The sequence below is a fragment of the Stegodyphus dumicola genome, chromosome 2 (genome assembly GCF_044657685.1).
Source record: "Stegodyphus dumicola isolate Sdum_Otavi_A_Nest chromosome 2, ASM4465768v1".
NCBI classification, from domain to species: Eukaryota; Metazoa; Arthropoda; class Arachnida; order Araneae; family Eresidae; genus Stegodyphus; species Stegodyphus dumicola.
The window spans coordinates 245,368,550-245,382,621 of NC_140769.1; the positions used below are offsets into that span (position 1 = coordinate 245,368,550).

Sequence of the window (14,072 nt, forward strand, 5' to 3'; positions counted from 1 at the left end):
TCTTTATATATTAATTATTATTCATTTTTTTAAGTTAAGATAAACTGTACCGCTGTTAAAAATTTTTTGCATAAACTTACAAATTTCTGAGCAGTATAGTGATAAAATTAAGTAAAATATTTACACAATTGAACATGTGGAAAAATGTATCCAAAAACTTATATTTCTGTGTATTTCTGTAATTCAACTTAATTTTAAAGGCAGTTTCGAGATTAATAAATATGAAATGCGCATAAACTGAAATCAATGAATTCACATAAATCTGTTTTATTTTATTAAGATTTATTTTCTAACCTAAGCAAATCCGTGAAATATGCAGAAACATCATTTTTTAAAGGCTTTAATGTTATGCGCATGGATTTAGATTTCGAACTATTTCTTAATAATTTGCTGTACATAGTAAATTATGGATATCATCTTTATTACTTTAAAACAAAAATTCAACAATAGCGAGGGATTTCATTATAAATTTAACATATTTTTACTGGAAAATAAATGCACGGAACAGGTTAGAAACACGTACATGTCACTGCCGTAATGCAATGTTTTGAAGTCACAAACATGGACGCCGCTTGTTCGGCGAAGTTTCATTCCCCGATTGTGGAGGAAACCGCGAACCCTCCCTCCTATTCTAACCTCCTTGGTTTAGACCCTAGAATCGGCGGGAGCATGACGTCACAAAGTGAAGCCGAGGAAATATCAACAGCGTGACGTCACAAGTTTATAATGGGCGCCGGTTTTCGTGACGATGAAACGAAATTTTTAAATTTAATTGCATAGAAACTGCTTAAATGGGTCACTGCAGTGCTCGAGGATGCACCAATCGTTCCGGCTATGCACCAGCTAATGTTACATTTCATCGGTAAATGTCATAAATTGGTTATTTTACTATTTCTGTATATTCTTTTGTAAGCTAACTTTTGGAATTTAGCCACCAATCTATGACAGCCTCAAAACATTCCCAACTGAAAGAAATTCACAGATTTTTACCGAATTCATTATAGAAGAAAATACGAAAATTAATAACATTGAAGAACTTAATAATTAACTATTAAGGAATTAAAGGCCTAAATATATGTGATCTCGCGATTAAAATACAATACTATGCATTAAATAACCAAATTATATATAATGCGAGTTCAAACAATAGAAATGAACCAGCTGTTTGAACAGTCAGCATCTTCCAGTGGAAAATACAAATGCATCACACTTAATAATAAACTCACTTTGTCAAACCCAGATATGAATTTAATATTTTCAAAATTAAGACTTCTTGTTGAAAAATACTACAGTTACCATTCATAATCAAATACATATTATATATTACAATAATCAATCCAGTCTTATTTGACACTTCCTGTATATAAGGGCATATGTAGAAGCAAATCTGTATCAAATACAAACCAGAGCTGTTCCTAGTGTGGGGCAAGGTATTGCACACCACCTGGAAGCTAAATGTTTATCAAATATATTTCTGTTAAAAAAAAGAAAAAAAAAAAAGACTAATTTTAATATGCATGTGGGTGGCTGACAGTCTAAAATTGACAGTGCCCTAAGCTGTTAGGCATTGCCATCCAAACAGCATTATGGACCTCTGGGTAAACCAGTGTGCTTGAGGCGTTACTATAATCACTCAGAAATGAAATAATAGGATAAGCATGCAACTCATGGGCAAGTACTCAATAGATTCATATGTTTAGATGGCTCTACTATAACCGACTAGCTTACTGTTTAAATTTATGGAAAAGTCATACTCTACTACATTCAAGTACTAGTAGCAATTTTAGGCAAAATATTGTATCACACAACAACAGGAATGTTATAGAAGGGCATGCTGCAAAAACAAATCTATATCGGATACAAATTCTATAAAAAGAAATAGAATTCAAGATCATGATCCTAAAAAAAGCTATATTTACCCATCTAATACTTTTCTTTTGTAATAATTAGTACCATTTTGAGGTGGCACTTTGCAGTCTTTTATAGAAAGAAAAATTTTAATGTTTTTCTCAGATATCCACTTGCTAATTACACTTGACTTATGATATAGGCAAGAGAATAGAGGCTGTTACTTCCCAAACCTTCAAAATATCATATATACTTGTAGAATGCATCCTTAAGTATGATCTAACTGAGGTTATAAAAATGCCTTCCTCCCTTTTTTTTTATACTGAATGCATTGTATAGCATAGATATGTACATAAAAATAACTTCTGTAAAAGGTTTCATTTTCAAGTGAGTGCAGTTTTGAAATATAGTATGAATTATTACACCTAGCATGTGATTAAAAATTACTTTTAACACTTTCTTAATGCTAATTTTGACAATTGTTTCTAATATTTCTAATGATGGTGAAGTTTAAAAGCATTCGGCTATCAAAATCTCTGTCATGCATTTTATTTTCATCTCTTAGCTACTGCAATATATAATAAAAAAATAGAAAGTTATTTGAAAATCCTTTTTCATAAATTTTAATTTCCTTGTAAATAATAACTTAATTGTTTAGACATTTCCCCCTTCCCCCAGTGGTGGGCCAAAACTGTCCACAGACTTTGGCCACCGCTAAGGTCAGAAGTGGTGGTCACTTTATTATAGAGGCACCTAATAGGTAGGCCAACTTTGCCTCCTATGAAGGGATGGACGAATACACCCATGCCTTCTCCAGGATTTGAACCCGAGCCCTTTGGTATTGCAGTTGATTTCCTAACCACTATACTATATGGGTGGATTTGTTTAGTCATTGATAATTGATTTTTATTAATTTTGATGTTTTAGTCTCTAAATAGCTTATACATCTTTCTGTTAAAATAAAACTTTTGAATGAATCCTATCAATTTCTGCTGTATGTCTTATTAATTTTTTTTGTAAATGCTAAATTTTTAAAATGTTGAAATGCACTGATGGTTTTCACTTATTATATATGCCAAATAAAATTTTAAATTTTATTAAATAACCAGTTGCTTACAAAAATAACAGCATCCTGATTACCTTTATAAAGATTTCCAAGAGATGAAGGTTTACGGAAAAAATGGGCTGCAGCTATGGGTAGGCCAGACTGGGTACCTACGAAATGGAGCTGTGTATGCTCTACACATTTTCATGAAAGTGATTTAGACAAAACTTTGTCACGAGTTCGAATCAAAGAAGGGGCAGTTCCAACAATATGTACAGCTTTACCATCTCCTTTAGAGGTATTTGGCATTTTTTCTTGTTTGTTATTTCATTATATGTAAATGACTTGTCAACGGTAATTTTACTTGTTTATTTTATTTTTATGCTAACTCCGTACTTTAAATTCTGCATTTTCAATAAAGAGTTGTGTAATATTGAAGAACTACATTTGGGTTAAATTTGTTTATAAGATATATTGATAATAAAGATGTCCACGCTTATGCCGGCCCTAGATAAAGCCTAAATTAATGTAGGAGTTTATTTATTCAGGACTCAGATTAGTTTGAAACATGTGCAAGAAATAAACGTAGGTATAGTAAATAACTAAACTAATGTAATTCAGGCTTAATTCATTATGCAATAGGAGCAAGATAAAATTTAGCGAAACAACTTGGCTTTCATCGCCAGTCTTGTGATACACAGCCAGTAATGTATAACGGATGCTATTAAGTTAGGCTAAAATTATCTTTACTGATTCTAAGGCATTTCAATTAATGTTGCACACTGTGCTGCTCGCTGATCTTCTAATTTGATCCAGCTTATTATTTTTTACAGACGTTATTATTAAGGCAATTTTATAACACACGTTTATTATACTAATTCAGAAGTCAAACAACAAAAATCAGCCTTCAAAATTTTCACAGGACTAGTTTCGATGGTTTTACCGAACCACCATCCTCAGCTACAAAACCACAAAATTTGTTATATATGTTGACTCGTCAAACATAGATAAATTACTGTTTATTTATAAGATTAAATTAGATTACTTTATACATAAGATAGACATTGATGCTACATGGTTGGCGGCAAGTGACGAGAATGTGTCGCAGCACAAATACCGTGCACTTGCCTAGCTAGTCATGTTAGAGGCACTGCCATCTATTGGCAAGCAAAGTAATTAATATCTAACAAATTTTGCAGCTGAGGATGGTGGTTCGGTAAAACCATCGAAACTAGTCCTGTAAAAATTTTGAAAATATAACGCTGATTTTTGCTGTTTGACTTCTGAATAAGTATTTATTCGGCGTGTTATCGTGTCTTAACACATTTATTATATTTTATCTTACACATTTTTACTGCTTTGTAACTTGCTTTTTGTTTGCCTTATCATTTGTGCTTTAAAAATATTATTATTATGATGGCTCCTATTCGAGGAAAAAGTTATACAGCTGCTTTTAAGCTTTCGGCTGTGAAGAAAGCGATAAAAATTGGAAATTGCACTGCGGCTAAAGAATTTCAAGTTGACGAGTGATGCATTCGGCGATGGAAGTCCGAACAAGAAGAATTACAGAAAATGCCTAAGAATAAAAGATCTCATTGAACTGGTGTTATAGCCTGGCCTGTTTTGGAATGGACAATAGAGAAATGGACAATAGAGCAGAAAGAAAGTGGATTATCAGTATCAACTGTTAGAATTCACCTTGACAAATGGGCATTAAAAATTTTGTTGGAGGACCTAATTGGTGTTTCAGGTTCATGAAGTGAACAAATGCAATCATTAGAATTTCAGCGCAGACGCACGTGTGCCTCTGGCACCACTTCAAAGCGCTATTTAAGGCTTGCAGTTTTCGACGATTTCAAGTTCGGCAATTGTGTTTTTCTTGTGGTTAAAAAAAAAAAAAAAAAAAAAAAAAAAAATCAATTATGCCTCATAGTAAACAGCGATCATCGTTTGATCAAGTATCCGAGTTCGACAGAGGAAGGTTAGTGGCCTACCGAAAGTGTGGATTATCTTTCAGGGAAATCGGTATTCGTGTTGGACGAAACCAAACAACTGTAATGTGGATAAGTGAGCATTGGTTGCAGGAGGGGGTACGACGGGCCGACATGTTCAATCACATCCACCTCAGTCCACCACTTCACGTGATAACAGGAACAATGTGCGCATGGCAGTGACGGATTGCTCAGTCACATCACGAACCATAGCACAGCACATTCATTCCGTAACACATCATCCAGTGTCTGCGCGTACCATTCGACACCATTTACAGCAGAGTGGTCTGTCCACAAGGCGTCCATTGCTTCGTCTACCCTTGACGCAGAACCACACACATCTCCGCCGCCAATGGTGCGATGAAAGAAGGATGTGGACGGTAGAATGGAATGAAATTGTCTTTACTGATGAGTTACGCTTCTGTCTGCAATATCACGATGGTCGGATTCGAGTCTGGAGACACTGTGAAGAGAGGATGGTGAACAGCAGCGTTATGCACCGCCACACTGGTCCTGCACCAGGTAGTTTGGTATGGGGCGGTATTGGATATCGCTCTCGCACTCCTCTAATACGCATTGCCAGTACTTTAAACAGCCAGTGCTACATCTCTGAGGTCTTGTCCTTCCAGTTATCCTTCCTCCTTCCTTACCTTCAGGGCTTGCCCATAGCCATATTTCAACAGGATAATGCACAACCACACGTGGCACGCATTGTCCAAGGGTTCTTCGTCAATCACCAGATTGATTTGCTTCCCTGGCCAGCTTGTTCTCCGGATCTTTCACTAATAGAAAACACGTGGTCCATGGTTGCTGAATGATTGACTCAGATTACATCCCAGGCTGCCACACCAGATCGATTTTGGCAACGTGTGGAAGCTGCTTGGTCTGCTGTACCCCAAGAACACATCCAAAGTCTCTTTGAATCAATGCCGAGGCGTGTAGCAGCGGTGATCTCCAACAATGGCGGCTACTGATTCTGGAAGAAACTACACTTCACAATTACTATAAATTTAACCATTTGATACTTGGTCAACATGTTATCTACTAAATAAATTTTGTTGTGATATCTCTTGTCTTTCTTGGTGTTGCAATTTGGGTGGCCAGCAGTGTATATTAAAAAAACACCAAGAATAAATCTATATATAACGATTGTAAAAAAAAAAAAAAAAATCTCAGCAATGTCCACTTTATGCGTATGAATTATTCATGCATGATATCATTTATTCTTTTGTATGCTTTATTTATTTATTTATTTTCTACATGTTAGCCACATTTATCTTACCTTCAACTGAAAGAGAATCAGTAGTCCCCCAAAGCATGAAATTTTGCATAATGAATGAAAGTATGAAATCGGCACTAAATAAAATCATTTATGGGGAAATGAAGTATCTGGATATACAATGTGAAAAGTTGAAGGAGAAAAAAGAGGTCTTCATGCTGATAATTGGTTTTATGGTTGCAGGATTCTTTTTTAACTTCTGTACACTTTATACACCATTGGGCTGAAGAAATAACTTCTATCACATGGTGCGAAAGACATGGACGAAACTGCAACTTTTGACACTAACAATTATATAAAAGAAGTTCATTGCTTGTTTGGTGTCAAGAATTCAAAAGATAAAATTGGTGAACATGAAAAAATTGTTCAATTGATAAAAGTATATTCCTCAAGCAAAAGAACAATATGAATTGAAGTTGGGGAGCAATTTGCAAAACATGAACAAATATTCTCTTGCGAAATACTAGACAAAAGTATCAAAACTCTAATAAAGATGATAAAAGATCATGGATACTCTACTATTATCTGGACCAGATTTAGAAGTGTATTTACATGTGTGTGTATATGGGGATACATTTATGTAAGACAAATATGTAAATTACTTAAGCATGATTTCGTAAGAAATTGCAATAATTATATGTATATTATTCACATGATACAATTTCATAAATTAACCATGAGAATATTACTTGAAGCAAGAAATAAGAGTCAGAATTCTAATGAAGTCCTTACTTGTAATTAATAAGTTTCAGTTTGAATGTTAAGGCTTTTGTGTACATATGTATCTGTGTGGATTTACAAATGACATGTATTATGTAAGTCAAAGGGGTTACTGCACAACTTCTCTAGATCCAACATCTAGTGCATGTTTGTAGGAGAGTGAACAAATCTTGGATGAGGCCAAATAACTAAGTAATACTTCATTGAGCTCACAAAGAAATATAAATGTTTTTTTCTTCCCTTACAAATTGTTTTTTTTTGGGGGGGGACATTTGGCAACATTTTTTAAATGTTGCCACAGTGATTTCAGTTTTTTTTCAGTTAACATTAATACTAATAAATTTTGTAATCATAAAACACTGATGGCCATTATAAGTGTAACATTGCAGAAGACAGTAGATATCAAAGCCATATTTATTACACAGATAATTTTTAATACATGGGCAAACTGTACTTGAGTAAATAAATCAGAGTTGGAGTGCATGGTTTAAAAAAAAAAAATCAGTTAGACTTGGAATATACTACCTTGTACGGCCAGTACATAAAACTGCTGCATAAAGATAAACAGACACTGGATGTGCACCTGTAATATGTGAGAAAATGAGAATTCAAATTATGGACAGTGTTTAACTGATGTAGCCATGGGTAGCCTGTGGTGTGCTAGTTTTCTGTAATCATAGGTCTGATATATTAACCTTCTAAAACCGGGCCGAAATTCTCATAATATAGCCTTCAGACCGGCGCGATCCGAAACAGTTTTGCCCCCTCTTTGACATTTTCCTAATGAGAAAAGTCGTTAGTTCTCCTCCATGGATGAAGTAAAATTTACATGTTTGTCGGACGCTTACGTCCCATAGTAGAGGGGTTACTAGATTTGCAATTTTTTCGATGATTATTTTGCTTTCATTTAAATGAAGTTCTAAATAAATAGTACATAAATAAATATGCAGTACTGGATGCATATCCAGTGCACACTTTATTTAGAACAAAATGTATGCAATGTTTATATTTCACTCACTATTTCTAATCAATCTTGTAAATAATTTGTGAATTTTTTAACTTTGTTTTCACTCTTCATTTATATTTGGGTATTTTCGTATTAGAAATTAGAAAGCGAGAACAAAATTTAACAAAATATAGTAAATACGGACTAGATTTGTAAGTCTGCAGGCTGGAATGTGATTTTTAATAACATATTTTCATTAATAAAATAATGGTAATGACTAATTTAATGAAATAATAATAATAATATTTATTACCATTAGATGATTAGAATGAGATTCAATACAATTAGATTTTGAGATGAACTTACAGCAATAATAAAGCTTTACATAACAATAACAGAGATTTAAATCTGCTTTTTTCTATAATTTTGTTATTATAATATAAAAATCAAAATCCGAGATACATTGGTTGCGTTTAATCATTTAACTTTAACAAATATTACATTGGACTATCAGGCAAAGAAGGTATATCTTTAACGAGAGTTTTTCTTTGTAAAATTGGCTTTTGTTTATGTTAGCAGAGAAAAAAATCTGTGACTTATACATGCAATCATCAAAAGAATTTTGAGAACAGTTTTAAATGTTCATGAAGAATTAATTATACGTCAATTTCTTTACATAGGTAGAAATTTCGTCTATATCCAAAAGTTGAAGTCTATTTCATTTTCAACGAATATTCTATTTGCACATAATATATTTTCTAATTTATTTTAGAAAGAGTAATCTTTCACGTTTTCAAAAGAATAAGGAAATACTGGGTGTTGACACAATGTATTAAATCTGTTTTTCATATTTCTTCCAGTAATGAAAACAATTACCCTGGAATATTTTCAAAGCAAAATTAAGAAAACCGTTTACGCCAAATTTTGCATAAAGTATCTTCTCGTGTATTTTTTTATTTAAAGTGTGGAATTTTCTCTTTGAAAATATCAAAAATCACGAAGAGCAAAATTAATTCATGAGAAATAACTTTGAAATGCAATAATTCCATCGTAATATGAAATAGTGGAGAAAAGTGCAATATAGTTTATTTATTCACAAATAATACTCCTCATATGCGTAATGTATGTACTGTCGATTGAGAAATATAGGTTAGTAAATTAAACTGGTTATTTCAATACTTTTCTTTTATCAATATTTTTACGGGCTCTTCAGTAGAGCGGTAAAGGTGGCTGAACACTTGTAGCTAACTTGGGTTTGAATCCCGGATAAATAGTTGGATTCACGGTTTTTGTGTAACGTAAATGCAAGCCAGCTTCTCTTAGAAAGTACTCCGCAAAGGCATAACTCCCCTTATACAGGTAAATGTTGTGTGCTTTGATGTAATTCAGTAAGCGAACAAAATTAATCCAATCAATACCGAAGAACGGGTTGATTACATGTGGAGTTTTCCACCAGGAACGTAAATGCGAGCAATTTTCTCTTAAAAAGTTTTACACTAAAGCATCCATCCCCTTAAGCAGATAGCGTTCGCATGCTTTTCCATAATCCAATCCTAATTTTCATACATTTAATAGTAAGTTGACATACACCTTGTTACAGACAAAATAACAACCTTTTTTAAAGATATTTTTTTATCAACTTGTCTGAATTCCCTTTATCTCTTGAGGAATATAAGAATTTCAGCAAATAAAACTGGCCGAAATTTTATAAAATGTAACTGATGTTTTGATTCAATTTAGAAGTAACGTGAGCTTTATTGATATTTAAATACTTTTTGGCAGATCTCATCCGAAAAGAGGGTCTAAAGATAAATTGATTTTATTTAATTTACAATCAATGAAAATCATTGAAAGCAATCACTGAATGAATGAAAATCACAAAAACTATTATGCATACAATTGTCTCTTATTTATCTCCTGATAAATCAGAAAAAATTGCCTGCATAATAGAAGCACTTTGAAAGAGTTAACAGTTCTTAAGGGTTTTATGCACTCCACAAAAAAATGTCAAAATAAAATCTTATTATAAGTATGAAAAGGAAGTAAACGATAAAAGCAGTTTTACCTATTTTCTAGAAGGGCATTAAATCTAAAATATTAATCTATTCTTATTTGTTATGATTAAAAAACATTAAATATGGTAAGCTTAAAGAGCGTGCAAAATCGCTGACGTTTTAATCATAGCAAAAGTTAGTACTAAAAAAATTAGCATTAAAATTATGAGACAGATTGAGAAAGAGATGGCCTCTATTTAATTTTCAAGTATATTGGCGCGAGACGAAACCTGCGGTTTTTGCCAAAATGTAGCCAAACTGATAAGAAGAGGGAAATAATGCGTAGCCAGCGGCTACTCTGAGCAGCGACAATGGACCACCCAAAGATCTACAGATAGGTGATTCTCTAAAATGGGGAGGGCACGGATGGTACGACAGTTGTACCAATGCCGGCGTCTGAGAAAGTCATTCTCCTGGTACAACTGCTGTACCAGCCGGCTTCGAGAGGTTAAGTAGGTAACAGATTTGATGAAATCATGTATCAAGGAAAAATTGGATCAGTAAAAAAAATGGTGGGGATTTAAAAGTTATTCTCTGCTATGTGACTCTTGTAGTAACACTTTCCAGCAGTGAGCTTTGATAGCCTCATTGCAATGAATGATTCATTAGATTTTAAAACACTACCTTTTCATAAGTAATATACATACAATAATAATCAATTTCTGAAATGAACTAGAAATTCACAAAGTTTTCCTTGCATGATATAAATGTTTTATGTACAAGGTGTAACACATACACACACACACAGGAAAAAAAAAAAAAAAAAAGAGACTGGTCCAATAAATCATTGTACTTAGAGAATCAGTTCTCCGTGACATTATCGCCTTAAAAAACAATTTAATATTTACACTATGTACAAGTTATATACACAAATTAAACACGTAACAATTTTAAATTATATACATTAAAGTTCAGAATGAATTGCAGTCTCGGTCTATTTTCATTAAGTTATACCTGGGTCAAATACCTTTGCACTGCAGTTCTCAGATGCATTTCTGTTTTGCATATCAAAGTCTGAAGATATAGTCTTTTCAGACTTTTCATCTGCAGGAAGATCTGAAACAGCTTGCTCAGCACGCTGTAATTCATTCTCAGCAGGCATACAGTTCACCTCGATATTTTTAGCAATTGATATATGCTTATTTTCCTCCGTTTCCTGGGAACCAGTTTCGATGTTTGCTCCAGGGTTGCGAATAGAATCCGATCCTTTACAAGCACAAGTATCGGGGTTTAGAATCAAGTACTTGTCTGTAAAACCTGCACTATGAGACACACACATAGTTTGCAAAGTTTTCTTGCAATATTGGAGCACTCTGCGTAAGTTGTATATCAGCTTCTCCCATCTCTGCATCACATGCACTTTCAGATAGTTCAATACTTGCTAACTGCGACTTCGTAACTTCACTATCAGTTTCGTTGAACTTAATAGTCGCAGTTTCACTTTCTTCCACTTCAGGCACTTGAGAATCAGAAACTTTATTTACATGACTTATTTCTTCACCTCTTTCAGAAGCTTTACAAGCCACTTTGTTTATTTCTTCATCTTTAAAAACAGTATTATCACTGTCTTCCAGTTCAACTTCCAGGACATCTGAGGATGACAAGCGTCTTCCCCTTCCTTTTCTTCATCTTTTCGTTCTGTTTCTTTAATCTCGTTAGACAGTTCATCCTTCATTTCTTGATCTTTCTCATAAACTTCTACAGCTACTTCATTCATTTCTCCATCCTTCGAGTCTTCAGATGCCACTTCTGTCATTTCCACATTTTCTTTTATGGCTCCAGTTTCTTCTGTAAGAGTTGCCCTCACAACTTTTCTTGGCCGACATTTTTTCTTCTCGTCCAGCTTTCTTCCCTTCCAGTCCAGCTTCCAGCTCTTTCAGTGCAGCTTTGATCTCAGCTGTCATCTCTTCATATCCAGCTTTTATCTCAGCTAAGAAGTCCATCAAAGTCTTCGTTCCCTCCACCATGGCTTTCCTCTGCAGGCGGGTCACTGGCATTCACTTACAAATCCCACTTCTGACACCAATTGTTGCGTTTTTCTCTTCCTTCACATTTGTACAAAGTTTGTGTGGATTTGGAGTGAATAATGACCAATACTTCTTGATGAAGTATCAAAACACACTTTATTGGGCCAATATTTAATCAGGACAGCTCCAAAGTCACTTTTACAGTCATCGAAGATCTACTATAAACACTCGCTGGAACAATCAGCGACACAGCCTTCAGGTTATCAGGCTATCATGGTGGAGACAGCTTCACTGCAAAGCACCAGAGTACAGCTCCTGACTCTGCTTGGTCGTTCTCGGAACTCCACGTACTCTAGTGACTATCCAAGCTGCAACTCGCGATGCACTCGACTCTTCGGTTCAGTCGTTCCCGGAGCTCAACACACTCTCTCGCCGATGCACTAAGAGACTCTTTCGGTGCACTCGACGACCCACTCGGCACTCACTGGCTGGCTGTCAACTTGATCGTCTCTGCACAGATTAACTAGATAAGACACTCGCACTCTAGACTAGATACACTCCCTCGCCCTCTTGACGAGGCACTCTAACTGACTGCAGACCAGCAGGGTTTATATAGCTTTCAGCGTGTGTTCAAGAACATTCAAGGCTAAACCGGTAAAAATTCGTTCCAGAAGGTTTTCCATCCGTCCATGGCATATCGCCACTTTTGTTGCCTTCCCTTGTCATTTTATGGGAGCCCTAAAACTGCTTTTGCGGAGAAGCTATCTTACCATGCCTGGACATTTCGTAACAATATTCTGAACTCCCAGACAGCGTCATCTAACACATGTATAATTTTCCATTGGGCATACGTTAAGAGTACATTTCAATTCAGTTTTTTTACCGAACGCTCACATAACATATACTACAAAACATTTGTTGTACATAAAACAAATTTGAAAAATTTCTCATTCTTTACATGGATTCAATGATTATAATATGTGTAATACTTAAAATATTGGAATTTTTTTAATCTGATGAAACATTTACAGTAGCCCTACACAGTGGTGACTGTTCAACTGTACATTGAACATGAATGCTTCTTTTTTGGTTTTAGTTTATTTGATTACAGTAATTTTGCTTAGGGTAAGGATACTTTGATGGAGTACTTTCAAAGATTAAATGGCTTACATTTATGTTGCATATGATTAAAACTACAAACATGCTTTATTTTGTAAATATTAAGCTTTTTTTTTTTTTTTTTGTAAATTTTGTTACCCTTTATATCATAAATACTTCATTATTTCATAAATCATGATATTTTAATTTTTAATTTTATAATTTCTACATGCCATCTTACTATGTTTAAACTGATGATCCAATATCCGGAAAAATCCCAAATCGACGAAGTCCCGCCGAGTCCGGCTTTTGGACTTGTACTGTATATCCATTCACTGCAGATGCAATATCCAAAAGCATGAGCGGAGTCAATTTTTGGAAATAGTAAAAATAACGTTAGGAGCTAACATAGTACACAATAAATTCACAAACAATATTTGTAGTCATTCTGAAAAGTAAAATTTATTTTTGAAGTTAAGACTACTATAGCTTTTGAATAGAGAAATAGAGATATGTATGTTTAAATTGAATAATATTAATTTAAGAATATTGCCCATTTTTTAAAGTATAACATCTTTTATACCTTTACATCAAAATAGTGTTTGTCAGAGAAGGAAGTTTCTTTTCTTATACACATATACAGTCAAAAGTCGTTAATTCGGACACCCATAATCCGGAATGATCTATAATCCGGACCTCAAAGCTACAAACTTTCTGCGCATGCGTCGCCTTCACGCATGCGCACAGGCGTTTACGAGAGCACGTAACACCTTTACGGCTGCGAATATGTTTGTGCGCATGCGCGTTTAATGTGTAATGAAGGTATAAGCTGAGCTAAAATTATCTAATTCAGTTAATGTTGCAGATTGCGTTGTTCCTGAATCTTCGAATTGGATCCGGCTTATTATTTTTTGCAGACTGTTAGAGCAGTTTCATAAAAGTAAGCTTGAACTTTCGATTATGTCAAATAGAATTTCCGATATATATTTACTAATATGTAATTTGTATCTACAAAGCGAAAGTATGTTTTGAAATCCGAAATCTGTTTATCAATTTCACGCCGCGGATTGGAAGTTGATCTGTCAGCACTATCCTTATCTTCAGGGCAGATGTTTTTATTTTAT

At 34.2% G+C, this 14,072-nt stretch overlaps 1 protein-coding gene across 2 annotated transcripts in view; it reads left to right on the forward strand.

Moving 5' to 3' along the window:
* Positions 1-693: 693 nt before the first annotated feature.
* LOC118180093 (uncharacterized) overlaps positions 694-14,072 on the forward strand; it is a 58,680-nt gene continuing 45,301 nt past the window's right edge. The window contains exons 1-2 of one of the 2 annotated variants that reach the window (XM_085811974.1): positions 694-862; positions 2,999-3,191. In XM_085811974.1, the coding sequence (XP_085668100.1) occupies positions 792-862; positions 2,999-3,191 (264 nt within the window). In that variant the 5' untranslated portion in view covers positions 694-791. Of the gene's footprint in view, positions 863-2,976; positions 3,192-14,072 lie in introns of both variants that reach the window. The other variant, XM_085811975.1, reaches the window with a different exon arrangement.